Source organism: Chiloscyllium plagiosum, unplaced genomic scaffold, assembly GCF_037043375.1.
Source record: "Chiloscyllium plagiosum isolate Xiang-an unplaced genomic scaffold, Cpla_swu_hap1 HiC_scaffold_12, whole genome shotgun sequence".
NCBI classification, from domain to species: Eukaryota; Metazoa; Chordata; class Chondrichthyes; order Orectolobiformes; family Hemiscylliidae; genus Chiloscyllium; species Chiloscyllium plagiosum.
The window spans coordinates 3,549,229-3,570,033 of NW_028270150.1; the positions used below are offsets into that span (position 1 = coordinate 3,549,229).

General features: G+C 44.6%; 1 protein-coding gene across 4 annotated transcripts in view; it reads left to right on the forward strand.

Annotated features, from left to right (window-relative positions):
* The window catches only part of fgf9 (fibroblast growth factor 9), a 41,987-nt gene that overhangs the window by 12,787 nt on the left and 8,395 nt on the right, over nt 1–20,805 (forward strand). For 2 of the 4 annotated variants that reach the window (XM_087992432.1, XM_087992433.1), the window contains exon 2: nt 20,618–20,714. In XM_087992432.1, coding sequence (XP_087848558.1) covers nt 20,621–20,714 — 94 coding nt within the window. In that variant the 5' untranslated portion in view covers nt 20,618–20,620. Of the gene's footprint in view, nt 1–11,870; nt 11,987–14,120; nt 14,202–20,617; nt 20,715–20,805 lie in introns of those variants that run through there. The other 2 variants (XM_087992434.1, XM_087992431.1) reach the window with 2 other exon arrangements.

A 20,805-nucleotide genomic window follows, 5' to 3' on the forward strand; every position in this document is an offset into this window, starting at 1 on the left:
GTCCAAACAGACTTGGGAGTTCAAGTTTATTAGAAAGATATCTGGACTTCAGGAGTTAACTTATGAGGAGAGATGGGACAAACTAGGCCTGTTGTCTCGAGAATTTAGAAGTGTTACGAAAATGTGGGTGTACTGTACCTTTAAGAGAGTTTAAAGCTAGCGGTGACAGCACCAAGTGTAACGTGCTCCAGCTACTGGGTTGCTAGGGTAGCTGGTTTTATTACCGCCTGTGGCTTACCTACCATTTGGCATGTATGACACATACAGCAAAAGTTAACAACATCCTTTTGCATTCCAGGCCAATAAAAATGTTTTTGTACCTTAGCCTGAGTCTTTTGTGCCCTTAGGTGACTTCCTACAGGTAATTCATGTGTTACCCATAACACCTCCTGTCTGTATGCTACCGACAACACAATCTGATGCACTTCGGCCCATTTCTCCTCTGCACTAACTTGCTATGGTCTCCCATTTCCACCTTAGGATTCTATCTTTCAGATAATAACTCTCCGGAATATTCTCTGCCTCCTTTTCAGAGTACACATCTGCATATACATCTTTTATTGTCTTGTCTTGCCGGTGCAAGTCTCATAGCCTTTCAGGACGAAACGCTTCTGTCTGACCCTCTGCCTGTTCAGGTTTTTCCTGCACCATTACATCAAACAGGGTATCTACCAACTGAACCTCAACTCCTTCATCTTTCTCTTTACTTTTCACTTCATGCTGTGACTTATGATAGTGGGATCTAGTTATCACACAGTCTGGAAAAATACCAGGATATTTCTGTTTTAACTTCTCAGTTTCTTGGTCTTCCTTGGGTTTCTCGACAACAAGGGGTGTCACTCATACCTTGGATCCTGCCATATCATTCCCAAGAACTAACTGAATTCCTGGAACTGACACCTGTCAATCACTTCCACAATCTTAAGTTGGCACTCCAACCTGATCTTACATAGGGAAATGCTAAATTTCTGTCCATCTATCCCACAAATTACTACACTCTCGAGTAATATATAAGAAAGAGTGCATAGTCGCTCATCCCTTGCTATCAGCAACTGGTTAGATCCAGTATTTCTTAAAATTATAACTTCTTGTCCTTCTCCCCCTGTTCTTTCTGAGTAAACTTTACCCACAGAGGCAAATTCTTTGTACAGCTCAGGTACTAATTCCATACCCAGTCCCTGCCGAGGCTGTGCACTCCGCTACAGCTCCTCAGCTCTTCTTGGGGTCTCCTTTACGACCTTCACTAATGCCACTGGCTTAGCTTTTTTTTAACCACGTTTTCCCATAGTGCCTTTCTTTAACAACCAGCACTTCGACTTTACGTGTTCCACTTTACCACAGTGGAAAATCCCGAGGCCTTTCACCTCCTTTCCACCCTCTTGGGCTTTTTTTTAATCCTGTGTTTTTTTTTCTCCAGTGCCCTCGACTTTTGGTTTCGTAGTGTAGGATCACCCCTTCTCCCAACTTCTATCCCTCACAGGACGAAATTCTGAATATAAGTTTGTCTTATGCACCAATATGTACGCCTCTACTAATTCTGCTGCTTGAACTTCCTGAACTTCCTGATCCTCCACGTGAATGTATACCATCTCTGAAAGTGAGTTTTAAACCCCTCCAGCAAAATAACCTCTCGTAGACCCTCAAAGGTCATATCTATTTTCAAAGCACGCACCCATCAATCAAAATGACTATGTTTAATTCTTTCAAACTCAATATATGTCTGACCTGGTTCCTCCTTTGTGTTTCTGAACCGCTGTCTATATGCTTCTGGTACCAATTCATAAGCACTAAAATAGCTTGGTTAACCTCTTCAAAATCTCTTGACCCTCACCTGATAGCGCGGCAAATACCTCACTAGCTCTGCCTACCAGTTTAGTCTGAACTAGCATTCTCCATAAATTATTGGACCACTCACTCCATCTGCCTAATCAATTTTTCAAATGAAATAAAGAAGAGTTCAACATCATTGTTATCAAAATGTGGCAGAGTTTTGACATATTTATACATATCAATACCTCATCTTTTAATCTCCGTCCTGTTAACTTGGCTTTGCTGATGAAGTCACAATTTCTCAAATTCAAATTCTCTCTCTTTCTCCCTTCTCTCTCTGGTCAGCTAAGAACCTTCTCTCTCTCTCTCTCGTTCCTCCCTCTCTCTCTCTCTCTCTCGTTCCTCCCTCTCTCTCTCTCTCCCCCTCTCGTTCCTCCCTCTCTCTCTCTCCCTCACTCTCGTTCCTCCCTCCCTCTCTCTCTCGTTCCTCCCGCTCTCTCTCTCTCTCCCTCTCGTTCCTCCCTCTCTCTCTCTCTCTCGTTCCTCCCTCTCTCTCTCTCTCCCTCTCGTTCCTCTCTCCCCCACTCTCTCTCGTTCCTCCCTCTCTCTCTCTCGTTCCTCCCTCTCTCTCTCTCGTTCCTCCCTCTCTCTCGTTCCTCCCTCTCGTTCCTCCCACTCTCTCTCTCTCTCGTTCCTCCCTCTCTCTCTCCCTTTCGTTCCTCCCTCTCTCTCCCTCTCCCTCTCGTTCCTCCCTCTCTCTCTCTCTCGTTCCTCCCTCTCTCTCTCTCGTTCCTCCCTCTCTCTCGTTCCTCCCTCTCTCTCGTTCCTCCCTCTCTCTCGTTCCTCCCTCTCTCTCGTTCCGCCCTCTCTCTCTCCCTCTCCCTCTCGTTCCTCCCTCTCTCTCTCGTTCCTCCCTCTCTCTCTCTCTCGTTCCTCCCTCTCTCTCTCGTTCCTCTCTCTCTCGTTCCTCCCTCTCTCGTTCCTCCCTCTCTCTCTCTCGTTCCTCCCTCTCTCTCTCTCGTTTCTCTCTCTCTCTCTCTCGTTCCTCCCTCTCTCTCTCTCGTTCCTCCCTGTCTCTCTCTCTCTCTCGTTCCTCCCGCTCTCTCTCTCTCATTCCTCTCTCTCTCTCTCTCGTTCCTCCCTCTCTCTCTCTCTCGTTCCTCCCTCTCTCTCGTTCCTCCCTCTCTCTCTCTCTCTCTCGTTCCTCCCTCTCTCTCCCTCTCGTTCCTCCCTCTCTCTCCCTCTCCCTCTCGTTCCTCCCTCTCTCTCTCTCTCCCTCTCGTTCCTCCCTCTCTCTCTCTCTCCCTCTCGTTCCTCTCTCTCTCTCTCCCCCTCTCGTTCCTCCCTCTCTCTCTCGTTCCTCTCTCCCTCTCTCTCTCGTTCCTCTCTCTCTCTCTCTCGTTCCTCTCTCTCTCTCTCGTTCCTCCCTCTCTCTCTCGTTCCTCCCTCTCTCTCTCGTTCCTCCCTCTCTCTCTCTTGTTCCTCCCTCTCTCTCTCTCGTTCCTCCCTCCCTCTCTCTCTCTCTCGTTCCTCCCTCTCTCTCTCTCTCGTTCCTCCCTCTCTCTCTCTCGTTCCTCCCTCTCTCTCTCGTTCCTCCCTCTCTCTCTCGTTCCTCCCTCTCTCTCTCGTTCCTCCCTCTCTCTCTCGTTCCTCCCTCTCTCTCTCTCTCGTTCCTCCCTCTCTCTCTCATTCCTCCCTCTCTCTCTCTTGTTCCTCTCTCTCTCTCTCTCGTTCCTCCCTCTCTCTCTCGTTCCTCCCTCTCTCTCTCTCTCTCTCTCTCTCGTTCCTCCCTCTCTCTCTCTCGTTCCTCCCTCTCTCTCTCTCGTTCTTTCTTCCCTCTCTCTCGTTCCTCCCTCTCTCTCTCTCGTTCCTCCCTCTCTCTCTCGTTCCTCCCTCTCTCTCTCTCGTTCCTCTCTCTCTCTCTCTCATTCCGCCCTCTCTCTCTCGTTCCTCCCTCTCTCTCTCTCTCTCATTCCTCTCTCTCTCTCGTTCCTCCCTCTCTCTCTCTCGTTCCTCCCTCTCTCTCTCTCTCGTTCCTCCCTCTCTCTCTCTCGTTCCTCCCTCTCTCTCTCTCTCGTTCCTCCCTCTCTCGTTCCTCCCTCTCTGTCTCTCATTCCTCCCTCTCTCTCTCGTTCTTTCTTCCCTCTCTCTCTCGTTCTTCCCTTTCTCTCTCTCGTTCTTCCCTCGCTCTCTCGTTCTTCCCTCTCTCTCTCTCGTTCTTCCCTCTCTCTCTCGTTCTTCTCTCTCTCTTGTTCTTCTCTCTCTCTCGTTCTTCCCCCTCTCTCTCTCGTTCTTCCCCCTCTCTCTCGTTCTTCCCCCTCTCTCTCGTTCTTCCCCCTCTCTCTCGTTCTTCCCCCTCTCTCTCGTTCTTCCCCCTCTCTCTCGTTCTTCCCCCTCTCTCTCGTTCTTCTCTTTCTCTCGTTCTTCTCTTTCTCTCGTTCTTCTCTCTCTCTCTCGTTCTTCCCTCTCTCTCTCTCTCGTTCTTCTCTCTCTCTCGTTCTTCCCCCTCTCTCTCTCGTTCTTCCCCCTCTCTCTCGTTCTTCCCCCTCTCTCTCATTCTTCCCCCTCTCTCTCGTTCTTCCCCCTCTCTCTCGTTCTTCCCCCTCTCTCTCGTTCTTCCCCCCTCTCTCGTTCTTCCCCCTCTCTCTCGTTCTTCTTCCTCTCTCTCGTTCTTCCCCCTCTCTCTCGTTCTTCTCTTTCTCTCGTTCTTCTCTTTCTCTCGTTCTTCTCTTTCTCTCGTTCTTCTCTTTCTCTCGTTCTTCTCTCTCTCTCGTTCTTCTCTCTCTCTCGTTCTTCTCTCTCTCTCTCTTGTTCTCTCTCTCTCGTTCTTCTCTCTCTCTCTCTCGTTCTTCTCTTTCTCTCGTTCTTCTCTTTCTCTCGTTCTTCTCTTTCTCTCGTTCTTCTCTCTCTCTCGTTCTTCTCTCTCTCTCTTGTTCTCTCTCTCTCGTTCTTCTCTCTCTCTCTCTCGTTCTTCTCTTTCTCTCTCATTCTTTATCCTCTCTCTCTTTCTCTCTCATTCTTTATCCTCTCTCTCTTTCTCTCTCGTTCTATCTCTCTCTCTCTCTCTCGTTCTTCTCTTTCTCTCTCACTCTTCTCTCTCTCTCTCTATTTCTCTTTCTCCCTCCCTTTGTTTATCTTCTAACTCCATTTTCCTCAATTGTAATTTAAGTTTTTCTACCTCTATTGCACTTGTCGGTTTCTCTGACACACCTAAGTGTTTCAGTAATTCCCTTACAATTTCAGTTTTATTTTTGTCCTTGGTTAAACCCAAATCTAACTTATTTGCTAATTCTAAAAGTATGGCCTTTCTCTTTCATTCTAAACCTTCTTGGCAAATTTCAGAATCATCTTCAAATCCCAGAACCACTTGAGCAATTTTAAGAGCCATTTCTCTCACTTTTTAAATTTAATCAACCACAAGTCACTGAAATTAAACAAATTGCCTCACCTAGTTTTTACTTGAAGATCTAGAACACTGACCTGCAGGTGTTTACATCTACTGGGATTTTTTGTACTCCCAAACCTATTCAAATCTGTCTAAACAAATTCAAATCCTGACGATGAGCCCCTAAATTGTTACGACATGGGGTAAACACTCCTGCTTAATTTAAAGCAGCAACACAGAAAAGATTTAAGGGTTAAGATGGAGAGGAATTTGTTAATTGTGTACAAGAAAATTTTCTGATTCAGTACCGACTAGAGAAGGTGCAAAACCTGACCTACTCTTGGGAAATGAGGCAGGGCAGGTGACTGAGGTGTCAGTGGGGGAACACTTTGGGGCCAGCAACCATAATTCTATTAGATTTAAAATAGTGATGGAAAAGGACAGACCAGATCTAAAAGTTGAAGTTCTAAATTGGAGAAAGGCCAATTTTGATGGTATTAGACAAGAACTTTCGAAAGCTGATTGGAGGCAGATGTTCGCAGGTAAAGGGACGGCTAGAAAATGGGAAGCCTTCAGAAATGAGATAACAAGAGTCCAGAGAAAGTATATTCCTATCAGGGTGAAAGGAAAGGCTGGTAGGTATAGGGAATACTGGATGACTGAAGAAGTTGAGGGTTTGGTTAAGAAAAAGAAGAAAGCATATGTCAGGTATAGACAGAATAGATCGAGTGAATCCTTAGAAGAGTATAAAGGAAGTAGGAGTATACTTAAGAGGGAAATCAGGAGGGCAAAAAGGGGACATGAAATAGCTTTGGCAAATAGAGTTAAGGAGAATCCAAAGAGTTTTTCCAAATACATTAAGGACAAAAGGGTAACGAGGGAGAGAATAGGGCCTCTCAAAGATCAGCAAGGTGGCCTTTGTGTGGGGCCGCAGGAGATGGGGCAGATACTAATTTACAGTGGAATAGGATATGGAAGATATAGAAAGTAGCGAAATCGATGGTGACACCTTGCAAAATGTCCATCTTACAGAGGAGGAAGTGCTAGATATATTGAAACGCATAAAGGTGAATAAATCCCCAGGACTTGATCATGTGTACCCTAGAACTCTGTGGGAAGCTAGAGAAGTGATTGCTGGGCCTCTTGTTGAGATATTTCTATCATCGATAGTCACAGGTGAGGTGCCGGAAGACTGGAGGTTGGCTAACGTGATGTCACTGTTTAAGAAGGGTGGTAAGGACAAGCCAGGGAATATAGACCAGTGAGCCTGATGTCGGTGGTGGGCAGGTTGTTGGAGGGAATCCTGAGGGACAGGATGTACATGTATTTGGAAAGGCAAGGACTGATTAGGGATAGTCAACATGGCTTTGTAGGTGGGAAATCATGTCTCACAAACTTGATTGAGTTTTTTGAAGAAGTAACAAAGAAGATTGATGAGGGCAGAGCAGTAGATGTGATCTATGTGGACTTCAGTAAGGCGTTTGACAGGTTCCCCGTGGGAGACTGATTAGCAAGGTTAGATCTCACGGAATACAGGGAGAACTAGCCATTTGGATACAGAATTGGCTCAAAGATAGACAGACGATGGTGGTGGAGGGTTGTTTTTCAGACTGAAGGCTTGTGACCAGTGGAGCGCCACAAGGATCGGTGCTGGGCCCTCTACTTTTTGTCATTTACATAAATGATTTGGATGCGAGCATAAGAGGTACAGTTAGTAAGTTTGCAGATCACACCAAAATTGGAGGTGTAGTGGACAGCGAAGAAGGTTACCTCAGATTACAAGGGGACCTTGATCAGACGGATCAATGAACTGAGAAGTGGCAGATGGAGTTTAATTAAGATAAATGCGAGGTGCAGCATTTTGGGAAAGTAAATTTTAGCAGGACTTATACACTTAATGGTAAGGTCCTAGGGAGTGTTGCTGAACAAAGAGACCTTGGAGTGCAGGTTCATAGCTCCTTGAAAGTGGAGTTACAGGTAGATAGGATAGTGAAGAAGGCGTTTGGTATGCTTTCCTTTATTGGTCAGAGTATTGAGTACAGGAGTTGGGAGGTCATGTTGCGGCTGTACAGGACATTGGTTAGGCCACTGTTGGAATATTGTGTGCAGTTCTGGTATCCTTCCTATCGGAAAGATGTTGTGAAACTTGAAAGGGTTCAGAAAAGATTTACAAGGATGTTGCCAGGGTTGGATTATTTGAGCTATAGGGAGAGGCTGAACAGGCTGGGGCTGTTTTCCCTGGAGCGTCAGAGGGTGAGGGGTGATCTTATAGAGGTTTACAAAATTATGAGGGGCATGGATAGGATAAATAGACAAAGTCTTTTCCCTGGGGTGGGGGAGTCCAGAACTAGAGGACATAGGTTTAGGGTGAGGGCGGAAAGATATAAAAGAGTCCTAAGGGGCAACTTTTTCACGCAGAGGGTGGTATGGAATGAGCTGGCAGAGGAAGTGGTGGAGGCTGGTACAATTGCAACATTTAAGAGGCATTTGGATGGGTATATGAATTGGAAGGGTTTGGAGGGATATGGGCCGGGTGCTGGCAGGGTGGGACTAGATTGGGTTGGGATATCTGGTCAGCATTGACAAGTTGGACCGAATGGTCTGTTTCCGTGGTGTACAATTCTATACTCTATTTATCCCATTCAGTAATCTGTGAAAGTTCAAGAGGCCAAGAACTATTTAAAGTAAAATTTAACAACTTTATTTCTTAAATTAGAAGAGAATAATTAACTAACAACTCCTTCCTCTACCCTTTATTTTTAACCTTCTCTTTTGTAATACTAGTCTGATAAAACTTCCGATTAAGATATACAAAACAAAACTTCTTATCTCAAAACGAAACAGTTTTCGGTTCTTCTCTGTATTCCTGTCTTCCTTTCTGCTCCTTGGGGATTCTGCTTCACAGGTTACTGATCGATAAAGGTACCTTTAAGAGAGCTATTCTCTGGGCAGTTTTTGTTTTTGTCTCCAGGCAACTAGCTACGCCAATAGCTGGACCACGTTACATTGTGTCTTATTGAGAACACTTGGCGCTGTCACTGCTAGCTTTTAACTCTCTTAAAGGTACAGTACACCCACATCTTCATCACAGGAAGTTATCTGAACAAAGATATTGGAGACAGTCTAGATGATAGTGGCATGGTGGCTCAGTGGTTAGCATTGCTGCCTCACAGTGCCAGTGACCCAGGTTCAATTCCACCTTTGGGCGACTGTCTGTGTGGAGTTGTATATTTTGCCCGTGTCTGCATGGGTTTTCTCTGGGTGCTCTCGTTTCCTCCCATAATCCAAAGATATTGAGTGGATTGGCTATGCTAAATTGCCCATTGTGTCCAGGAATGTGTAGGCTAGGTAGATGAGCCATGGTATATGCAGGGTTACAGGGATAAGGGGGGTTTGGGTCTGGGTGGGATGCCCTTCAAAGGGTTGGTGTGGACTTGATGGGCTGAATGGCCTGCTTCCACACTTACAAAAAAATTGACAAGGAAATAAAGATAAATCATTTTCACTATTGGGCCTCTAGAACTAAGGACATAGTCTGAGAGTTAAGGCAAATTGTTTAGGAGAGATCTTAGGAATAAAAAGGTGGCAGAGATTTTGAACAAAACCAGAAATAGCAGGAGAAACTCAACAGGTCTGGCAGCATTTGTGGAGAGAAAGCAGAGTCAACATTTCAGGTTCAGTAATCCTTTTCGAGGAACTGATTGTAGCTAGGAAAAGACTGGTCTGTTGGAGAGAGGAATAGAACTCCTTCAAGGGGGGCATATCTGGAAGAGGTTTAGAGCTCTTTTCCAACAATAGCAGTGCAAGCCAAGTCAATTGTTAATTTTAAATCTGGGATAGATACATGTTTGCATAGATTCCTGAAGAAGGGCTTATGCCCGAAACATCGATTCTCCTGCTCCTTTGATGCTGCCTGACCTGCTGCGCTTTTCCAGCAACACATTTTAAGCTCTGATCTCCAGCATCTGCAGTCCTCACTTTCTCCTACATGTTTGTTAAGCAAAGATATTAAGGATATAGATCAAAGGCAGGTAAATGGGGCTAGGCCATGATCTCATTGAATGGTGGAACAGGCTCAAGGGCTGTTGATTCTCTAAAGGTAAACATGCAGGTTGAGTCCGTGATTAAGAAAGCGAATGCAATGTTGTCAATTATCTCAAGAGGGTTGGAATATAAAAGCACTGTTGTGCTCCTGAGACTTTATAAAGCTCTGGTTAGGCCCCATTTGGAGTACTGTGTCCAGTTTTGGTCCCCACACCTCAGGAAGGACATACTGGCGCTGGAGCGTGTCCAGTGGAGATTCACACGGATGATCCCTGGAATGGTAGGTCTAACATTTGAGGAACGGCTGAGGATTCTGGGCTTGTATTCATTGGAGTTTAGAAGATTAAGGGGAGATCTAATAGAAACTTACAAGATAATACATGGCTTGGAAAGGGTGGACGCTAGCAAATTGTTTCCGTTAGGTGAGGAGACTAGGACCCGTGGACACAGCCTTAGAATTAGAGGGGGTCAAGTCAGAACAGGAATGCGGAGACATTTCTTCAGCCAGAGAGTGGTGGGCCTGTGGAATTCATTGCCACAGAGTGCAATGGAGGTCGGGACGCTAAATGTCTTCAAGGCAGAAATTGATAAATTCCTGATGTCGCAAGGAATTAAGGGCTACGGGGGGAATGCGGGTAAGTGGAGTTGAAATGCCCATCAGCCATGATTGAATGGCGGAGTGGACTCGATGGGCCGAATGACCTTACTTCCACTCCTATGTCTTATGGAATGGCTTACTCCTGTTCCAATGAGTGAATTTTGTTTGTAGTTCATCCTGAATTTTAGCACTGTGTTGGCTCCTTTGATGAATTTGTTGGAGAAAGACAAAAGATTGAATAGGGAAAAGAATGTCAGGCAGCTTCCACAGTTTGAAAGCTGACAACTACACCAGTTTTAGCAACACCAATTTCTGAGAAGCCATTCAAACTGACTATTGATGTTAATGAGTTGGGAAAGAGTTGTATAAAGATCTTTGGTGAATTTCTGCAGTGCACCTTATAGATAGTACACACTGCTGCTACTGAGCATCGGTGGTGGAGGGAGTGGCTCTTTGTAGGTGTGATGTCAATCAAGTGGCTGCTTTGTCCTGGGTAGTGTGAAGCTTCTTGAGTGTTGGAGCTGCATTAGTCTACGCAACTGGGGAATATTCCATCACACTCCTGACCTGTGCTTTGTAGATAGTGGGCAGGCTTTGGAGAGTCAGGAGGTGAGTTATTCATTGCAGTATTTCTACCCTCTGACCTGGTCCACTAGCCACCTGCAATCTTCTTCCCGACCTCTCCACCCCCACCCCCTCTCCGGCCTATCACCCTCACCTTAACCTCCTTCCACCCAGCGTATTCCCAACGCCCCTCCCTCAAGTCCCTCCTCCCTACCTTTTATCTAAGCCTGCTCGGCACACCCTCCTCATTCCTGAAGAAGATCTTATGCCCGAAACATCGATTCTCCTGCTCCTTTGATGCTGCCTGACCTGCTGCGCTTTTCCAGCAACACATTTTTAAGCTCTGATCTCCAGCATCTGCAGTCCTCACTCTCCCACTGTGTTTATTGTGGCAAGTCCAGTTGAGTTTCTGCTCAATGCTAACCTCCAGGATGTGGATAAAGTTAAAAATCACACAACACCAGGTTATAGTCCAACAGGTTTAATTGGAAGCACACTAGCTTTCAGAGCGACGTTCCTTCATCAGGTGAGCGTCGCTCCAAAAGCTAGTGTGCTTCCAATTAAACCTGTTGGACTATAACCTGGTGTTGTGTGATTTTTAACTTTGTACACCCCAGTCCAACACCGGCATCTCCGAAGGATGTGGATAGTGAGGGATTCAGTGATGATACCGCCATTGAATGTCAAGAGGCAGTAGTTAGATTGTCTTTTATTGGAGACTGCCATTGTGTGGCGTGCATGTTATTTTCCGCTGATCAGCCCAAGCTTGGATTTTGTTCAGATCTTGTTGTGTTTGAATATGGCCTGCTTTAGTATCTGAGGAGCAGTAAATGGTGCTGATCATTGTGTGAAGATCCCCACTTCTGACCTCATGATGCATGCTGCTCTGAAGAAACTCACCAAAGCTCCTTAGCACTTACCAAACACACAACCACTTTGTGACCACTGGAAGGACAAGGGAAGCAGATACATGGAACAGTACATCCTGCAAGTTCCCTCCAAGCCACTCACCATCCTGACTTGGAAATATATTGCTGTTCCTTCAGTGTAACTGGGTCAAAATCCTGGAATTCCCTCCCTTGTAGCATTGGGGGAACTATAACATATTTGATGTGATTAATTATTGCCACTTGTACATACGTACAGAGAAATGTTTTTATTTTGCATATAGTACAGGCAGATTTTTATTCATTCATCTCCATCCACCTATTGCACTCTCGACTACCTTCCTCCCAGCCCCACCCTCCTCCCATTTATCTCTCCACCCCGGTGGCTCTCTGTCTCATTCCTGATGAAGTGCTTTTGCCTAAAACATTGATTTTCCTGTTCCTCAGATGCTGCCTGACCTGCTGTGCTTTTCCAGCAACACTCTAATCTTGACTCTGATCTCCAGCATCTCCAGTCCTCACTTTCACTCTGCTTACACTGGGTCCGGTCTATATCCGATTCCAGTTTGAGATGACTTTGTTTACACTGCATCCAGATCATGTCTACTGCCTGTTGATAATATTAAAGAATCTCCACTAGTGGAAGGTAATCTCGATGGTCAGCAAGAGAGAAAGCTGATAACACCTGGAACACGCATTAGGACAAGTCATTCCACCGATGAGGCATTCACTTTGAAAGTATGGAGTTTAGTTTTGTATATTCCTCATCAAAATTGCAAATGCATTAAGAAAGTTTCAGATAAGAGTAACCAGGATAAGTTCTTCAGGGAATGACTGATGAGGAAGAAGCAAGCAGTTATCATTCTTTTCAGTAAAAAGATAGAAAAGCAGGGATGTAATCAAGGCCTCTGATCACACAAAGAGACAAATTGACCCACGGTGCCTTTATAAAGAACTTTTTAATTAGACATAATCCCATGTGCATTCCTAATAATCCTGTAAATCACTCCTTTTCAAGTTTTTTTTTGTGCATTCAGACAGCACTTTCACAACAATTCTATTTTTAAAAAACAACTACTCGTGCACAGTTGAAATTTGGAGCTTATTCAAGGAACAGCTACTGTGTGTCTTTGATAAGTATGTACCTGTCAGGCAGGGAGGAAGTTGTTGAGTGACAAAACTATGATTTACTAAAGAAGTTGAAGCTCTTGTCAAAAGGAAGAAGAAAGCTTATGTTAGGATGAGATGTGAAGGCTCGTTTAGGGTGCTTGAGAGTTATAAGTTAGCCAGGAAAGACCTAGAGAGCACAAAGAAGAGTCAGAAGGGGACATGAGAAGTCATTGGTGGATAGGATCAAGGAAAACACTAAGGTTTTTTATAGGTATATCATGAATAAAAGAATGACTGGAGTAAGATTAGGGTCAATCAAGACTGGTGGGAAGTTGTGCATGGAGTCAGAGGAAATGGGAGAAGCGCTAATTGAATATTTTTCGTCAGTATTCACATGGAAAGGACAATGTTGTCGAGGAGAATACTGAGGTACAGGCTACTAGACTGGTGGGATTGAGATTCACAAGGAGGAGGTGTTAGCAATTCTGGCAAGTGTGAAAATAGATAAGTCCCCTGGGCCGGATGGGATTTATCCTAAGATTCTCAGGAAAACCAGGGAGGAGATTGCGGAGTCTTTAGCTTTGATCTTTATGTCGTCATTGTCTACAGGAATAGTGCCAGAAGACTGAAGGACAGCAAATGTAGTCCCCTTGTTCAAGAAGGGGAGTAGAGGCAACCCTGGTAATTATAGACCAGTGAGTCTTACTTCAGTTGTGGGTAAAGTGTTGGAAAGGGTTATAAGAGATAGGATTTATAACCCATCGAGAAAGGAAAAAGTTGATTAGGGATAGTCAACACGGTTTTATGAAGGGTAGGTTGTGCCTTACAGACCTTATTGAGTTCTTTGAGAAGGTGACCAAACAGGTGGATGAGGGTAAAGTGGTTGATGTGGTGTATATGGATTTCAGTAAGGTGTTTGATAAGGTTCCCTACGGTAGGCTATTGCACAAACTATGGAGGCATGGGATTGAGGGTGATTTAGCGGTTTGGTTCAGGAATTGGCTAGCTGAAAGAAGACAGAATGGTGGCTGATGGGAAATGTTAATCCTGGAGTTCGGTTACTAGTGTTATACCACAAGGATCTTTTTTGGGTCCACTGCTGTTTGTCATTTTTATAAATGACCTAGATGAGGGCATAGATGGGTTAATAAATTTGCGGGTGACACTAAAGTCAGTAGAGTTGTGGACAGTGCCAAAGGATGTTGCAGGTTACAGAGAGACATAGATAATCTGCAGAGCTGAGCTGAGAGGAGGCAAATAGAGTTTAATGTGGAAAAGTGAGGTGATTCACTTTGGAAGGAGTAACAGGAATGCAGAGTACTGGGCTAATGGTAAGATTCTTAGTAATGTAGATGAACAGAGAGATCTTGGTGTCCACGTACATAGATCCTTGAAAGTTGCCACCCAGGTTGATAGGGTAGTTAAGAAGGCTTACAGTGTGTTAGCTTTTATTGATAGAGGGATTGAGTTTCAGAGCCATGTGGTCATGCTGCAGCTGTACAAAACTCTGGTGCAGCCGCTCTTGGAGTATTGCATACAGTTCTGGTCACCGCATTAAAGGAAGCTTTGGAAAGGGTTCAGAGTAGATTTATTAGGATGTTGGAGGGAATAAATCACATTGAATCATTCTCAACTCCAAGGAGAACAGTGCCAGCTTCAGCAAACTTTACACCCCGCTGACCTTCTTCATCTCATGCAGTATTTTGGTAAATTTCATTTTTTATATTCATTTCCATTGCAGTCCCTGTGCTATGGGTTGACCCACAATGCCATTAGGGAGGGAATTCCAGGATTTTGACCCAGTGACAGTGAAGGAACAACAACACATTTCCAAGTCAGGATGGTGAGTGACTTGGCGGGGAACTTAATGGTGGTGGTATTCCCATAAATCTGCTGCCCTTGTCCTTTTAGATTGAAATGGCGATGGGTTTGAAAAGTGATGTCTGAGGGTCTTTGGTGTATTTCTGTAGTATATCTTGTAGATAGTACACACTGTAGAGTGAATGTTTGTGAATGTGGTGCCAATCAAGGGGGTTGCTTTGTCTTGGATGGTGTCAAGCTTCTTGAGTATTTTTACTCGGAGAGTAGTAAGGGTATGGAATGCTTTGCCTGCAACAATAGTAGATTCGCCAACTTCAAGTACATTTAAGTCATCATTGTACAAGAATATGGACGTATGTGGAATAGTGTAGGTTAGATGGGCTTCAGATTGGTATGACAGGTCGGCGCAACATCGAGGGCTGAAGAGCCTGTACTGTGCTGTAATTTTCTAAGTTCTATGTATTGTTGGAGCTGCAAGTGGGGAGTAGTCCATCACATTCCTGTCATGTGCCTTGTAGATGGTGGACAGGCTTTGGATAATCAGGAGGTGAGTTACTCACTGCAGTATTCCTAGCCTGTGCTGTTATAGTCCTCATTAATAGCTATTCACCATCTTAGCCAGATTGTTGCCTTTTTCCTGTCCAACTATTCTTCGCTCACTCTAGGCTCTATGCCTACCTATTATTTATTCCTTACCCCCTCCTGCCACTCTACCTTCCACAAATAAACTAACATTTTCCTAGCTACCATCAGTTTAGAGGAAGGGTCACCGACCTGAAACGTTAACTCTGGTTTCTGTCCACAGATGCTGTCAGACGTGCTGAACTTTTCCAGCAATTTCAGTTTTTGTTTTTTATTTATAGCATCTGCAATTCTTTCCGTTTTTTTCCCTAGCCTCTGACTGCTCTTGTAATTATATAATGAGTTCAATACAATTTCTAGTCTGCACCCTTTCAAAGACCTTGATGATCTTCCTAATATGCGGGGCCCGGAATCTTACACAACACCCAGCTGAACTTAGCCAATGATTCATAAAAGTCAACTTTCATAAGTTCCTGATGTTCAGACCATGTGCTTCTATTGAGCATTATATTTATGCACGATTTATACCTTTCTGGATTTGTTCTATCATTTTCAGCAATTTGTGACCATGCACCACCAGGGTCTCTTATAATGAAAGAAAAATACTACAGATATCGCAAGTCTGAAGCAAACACAGAAATTGCTGGAGAAACTCAGTGGGGTGGGCAGACAGTGACTCCATGGAGAGAGAAACAGATTTAATGCCTTGAGTCTAGTATGAGTCTTATACTGACCTAAAAGGGGATGGAAAATGGTGGATTTCATCCTTCTGAAAGAGTTAGAGGAGGGTCAAAAGGAATGGATAATGTGGAGGCTCAGTGCAAAAAAGAGAAGGGGGTTGTTAATTCGTGTCAAATGAGTGTAAATTAAGAAAATGCATCCTCTTAGCTCTGAGCAATGTAAACAAATCAAATAAACCGTTTGGTATGCTTTCTTTCATTGGTCAGAGCATTGAGTACAGGAGTTGGGAGGTCATGTTGTGGCTGTACAAGACATTGGTTAGGCCACTGTTGGAATATTGTGTGCAATTCTGATCTTCCTCAATAGAAAGAATGTTGTGAAATTGAAAGGGTTCAGAAACAATTTACAAGGATGTTGCCAGGGTTGGAGGATTTGAGCTATAGGGAGAGGCTGAACAGGCTGGGGCTGTTTTCCCTGGAGCATCGGAGGTTGGAGAGGGTGACTTTATAGAGGTTTATAAAATCATGAGGGGCATGGATAGGGTAAATAGACAAGGTCTTTTTCCTGGGGTGGGGGAGTCCAGAACTGGAGGGCATAGGTTAAGGGTGAGAGGGGAAATATTTAAAAAGGACCTAAAGGGCAACTTTTACACGCAGAGGGTGGTGCGTGTATGGAATGAGTTGCCAGAGGAAGCGGTGGAGAGAGGCTGGTATAATTACAGCATTTAAAAGGCATTTGGATGGGTAGAGGAATGCGGACCAAGTGCTGGCAAATAGGACTAGGATATCTGGTCAGCATGGACGAGTTGGACCGAAGGGTCTGTTTCCGTGCTGTACATCTCTATGACTCTAAGACTCTACATCCATGTGAAGGACAGAGAGGACGTGGGGGGATTGTAAGTAAAAAGGACAGGTGTGTGGTCAGACTCTGAAGTTATGAATTCAGTGTTGAGTCCTAGAGGCATAAGTGCTCAAGTGAAAAATGAGTTGTTGTTCCTCGTTCAGATGTCCATCTATTCTGTAGAGAAGTCAGACTAGATTTGAAATGTTAAAGATTATTCTCTCAACAAATGCTGCTGACCTGCAGAGTTTCTAAAGCATTCTCTGTGTTTGTTTTAGAGACTCCCTTTAAAATTGCAGCTCCTTGTTCTTCCTAAAACTTGTCATATCACCTTTTGTCTCAAATTTAATTTACCACAAGTCTGCCTGTTTTACAATGCAGCCATATCCTTCAGAAATCAATTACTCACTGTTTGCTACAACTCAATGGTTTGGACTATTTGAAACCTTTAACATGGCAACCTGGACCAAAGTCTCAGTAATGAATATATCAAAAAGGCAGCAATGTGAACATCGACCCCAAAGAACACCAATGAATATGTAAAATCACAGCAGGAAACACAGTAGGTCCAGTCAAACTTGTTCAGGCAGACACAGTCTAACATGAATTATAAGGAGAGGTTGGATAGCCTGGGACTTTTTTCCCTGGAGTGTAGAAGATTGAGGGGTGACCCTGTAGAGGTCCATACAATCATGAGGGCATTGATAAGGTAGATAGCCAACAGCTTATCCCCATAAGCTGTTTTTCTCTCTCCACAGATGCTACCAGGCCATCTGAATTTCTCCAGCTATTTCTGTATTCATTCTAACATTTTAGATGTTAGTTTTCACTTTTATTTTTCTTGATGAAAAGGTTACAGCCTGAAATGTACTAAATTTCTCTACAGACATATTGTCTGACCATCCTGAGTATGTTCTCTACAGACATATTGTCTGACCAGCCTGAGTATGTTCTCTACAGACATATTGTCTGACCAGCCTGAGTATGTTCTCTACAGACATATTGTCTGACCAGCCTGAGTATTTTCTCTACAGACATATTGTCTGACCAGCCTGAGTATTTTCTGTTTTAAAAAGATACCAATGTGACTCTTCATTGGCACAAATATGAAATCCTTTGTAAAGGTATTCACATGTCACATCCATATTCTCACACACCTGTGTCTATTGTGCTGTATTGAAAGGTTATTTGCTCCTCTGATCCAGAATTATTTTAAGTTCTGCCATATTTTTCTTTTTATCACCTTCGATCACTGTCATTCAGTGGCAGTCAGCATCTTCAGGAACTCGATCCTAGTGAGAGTCAGTACCTTCAGGAGTCATAGAGATCTACAGCATGAAACAGGCCCTTCAGCCCAACATGCCCATGCCACCCAGTTTTCACAATTAATATAATCCCATTTGCCTGTGTTTGATCCATATCCCTCCGTCCCTATCTCATCCATGTACCTGATAAAATTGTATTCACTTCCACCACTACCTCTGGCAGCCTGTTCCAGACACTCACTACCCTCTGTGTGAAAAAAATGCCCCTTTTGTGTACCTCCCCTCTCACCTTAAACCTCTCCCCTCTACTTTAAGATTCCCCTACCGTGGGGATAAGCTGTTGGCTATCTACCTTATCAATACCTCTCATGATTTTATAGACCTCTATAATGTCATCCCCTCAGTCTTCTACACTCCAGGGAAAAAAAGTCCCAGCCTATCCAACCTCCTTATAACTCAAACCTTCTAGTCCAGGTAGCATCCTAGTAAATCGTTACTGCACTCTTTCTAGTTTAATAAAATCTGTACTATAGTAGGGTGACCAGAACTGCACGCAGTATTCCAAATGTCGGCTCTCCAACATCTTGTACAGCCGCAACAAGGTGTCCCATTTCCTATACTCGACACTCTGACCAACAAACGCTGCATGTTGAAAGTCTTCTTCACCACCCTGTCCACCCATGACTACATTTTCAAGGACCTATGAACCTGTACCCCGAGATCTCTTTGTTCTATAATATCCCCAGGGCCTGACCATTGATCCTACCATCCTGCCCTGGTTTGGCTTACCAAAATGCAGCACCTTGCATTTATCTAAATTAAACTCTATCTGCCATTCCTCAGGTCACTGGCCTATTTGACCAAGATCTCGCTGCATTCCCAAATAACCTTCTTCACTGTCTACTCTATCACTGATCTTCCTGTCATCCGCAAACTCACTAACCGTGCCTCCCAAATTCTAACCTAAATTCATTAAACTAATGATGAATAACAGTGGACCCAGCACTGATCCCTGTGGCACACTGCTGGTCACAGGCCTCTAGTCTAAAAAATAACCCTCTACCACCACCTTCTGTCTTCTACTATCAAGTCAATTTTGATTCCAATTGGTTAGCTCCCCATGGATCCCATGAGGTTTAACCTTACTTAACAAGCTACCATGCGGTACCTTGTCAAAGGCTGTGCTGAAATCCATGTAGACAATGTCTATGGCACAGCCCTCACCTACTTTCTTGGTCACCCCTTCAAAAAACTCCAATTTGTGAGACATGATTTCCCACACACAAACCCATGCAGACTATCCCAAATGAATCCTTGTGTTTGCAAATGCCTGTATACCCTGTCTCTCAGAATACCCTCTAACAATTTACCCATGGCGTATGTAAGGCTCTCAAGTCTGCAGTTCCCAGGCATTCCCAGGAACTGTATCCCAGAGAGAGTCAGCCCCTTCAGGATCTGTATCCCAGAGAGAGTCAGCCCCTTCAGGATCTGTATCCCAGAGAGAGTCAGCCCCTTCAGCATCTGTATCTCAGAGAGAGTCAGCCCTTTCAGGAATTGTATCCCAGTGAGAGTCAGCACCTTCAGGAAACTGTATCCCAGTGAGAGTCAGCACCTTCAGGAATTGTATCCCAGACAGAGCTAGCACCTTCAGGAACTGTATCCCAGAGAGAGTCAGCACCTTCAGAATCTGGGTGGTACAGTGGCTAAGTGGTTAGCACTGCCGGCTCACGTCACCAGGGACCTGGGTTTGATTCCAGCCTTGTGCAACTACCTGTGTGGATTTTGCACATTCTCCTCATGTCTATGTTGGTTTCCTCCCACAATCCAAAGATGTGCAGGTTAGGTGAACTGGCCATGCTAAATTGCTCATAGTGTGTTCAGGATGTGCAGGTTAGGTGGATTTGTCAGGGGTAAATATAAGGGAATGGGTCTGGGTGGGTTAGTCTTCAGAGGTTCGGTGTGGACTAGTTGGGCTGAAGGGCCTGTTTCCACACTATAGGGGTTCTATGATTCTCTGTATCCCAGTGAGAATCAGCCCCTTCAGGAACTCTATCCCAGAGAGAGCACCTTCAAGAAGTGGGCGGCACAGTGGCTTAGTGGTTAGCACTGCTGCCTCACAGTGCTTGGGATCCGGGTTCGATTCCAGCCTCGGGCGTCTGTCTGTGTGGATTTTGCACATTCTCCCTGTGTCTGTGTTGGTTTCCGCTGGGTGCTCCGATTTCCTCCCACAGTCGAAAGATGTGCAGGTTCGGTGAACTGGCCATGCTAAATTGCCCATAGTATGTTCAGAGATGTATAGGTTAGGTGCATTAGTCAGGAGTAAATATAGGGGACTGGGTCTGGGTGGGTTAGTCTTTGGAGGTTTAATGTGGACTTGTTTGGCCAGTTTCCACACTATAGAGGTTCTATGATTCTGTGTATCCCAGAGAGAGTCAGCAGCTTCAGTATCTGAGCAAAGCCTGACTGGTCTGAATGTCACTCAGCCTTGTGTCCCTGTGTCAAACACATTAACCATGAGCACACACAGTAATCAGTTAAGGCCACTCGGCAGTATTGACGATTGTTGTTTACTCCCGAAATGGGATTTCCAAACTCCTGAACAGGGACACGGTGGAGGCCGCATCTCTTGCCTGTCTGAGTCAGTGAGCATCACTTTGGCGAATGTTTCTGTTCTAATTGATGGAGAGTTCTCAGCATCCTGTGATGAATGACCCTGCACCAAGTGTGTTTACATTAATTAAAGGACAGACTGTTTATCAGAGTCTAAAACACATCACTGATTTCACATACCCTATAAATATCTCTGCCATTAACTCAGAGACAAAAACTACAACAAAAATATCTCCTCATAGTTTGGCCATTGCAATTTTCAGTCAGTGATTGTTACAGTTGATAGATATTTAGTTTAGCAGGGTTTATTCCCTGACACATTTGGAAGATTGTGGTTCAAGAGCTAAGTTCAGCTGCTGGCCCAAGAGTTGTTAGGGTAATGTCAAGGGGAGTGAGTGTAAGTACATACCAGAAATTCTTCAACTGCCTGATTGCATTGTTAATGTTTCTGAATGCCCAGGAGATGTCTTCAGAAGCAAGATCCCAAAATCGGGGAGGTTCAGTGCGGAGTGGGACCTGGAGAAACAGCCCCCTGAAGTACAAGTTCAAGTGGCAAGGTATGAACTAACTCATCTGTCTCTGCTCAGGCTGAACCTACAAAGGGGATAGAGTCAGACTGGCTCCCCATCAGTGCCTCACTCGCAGAAT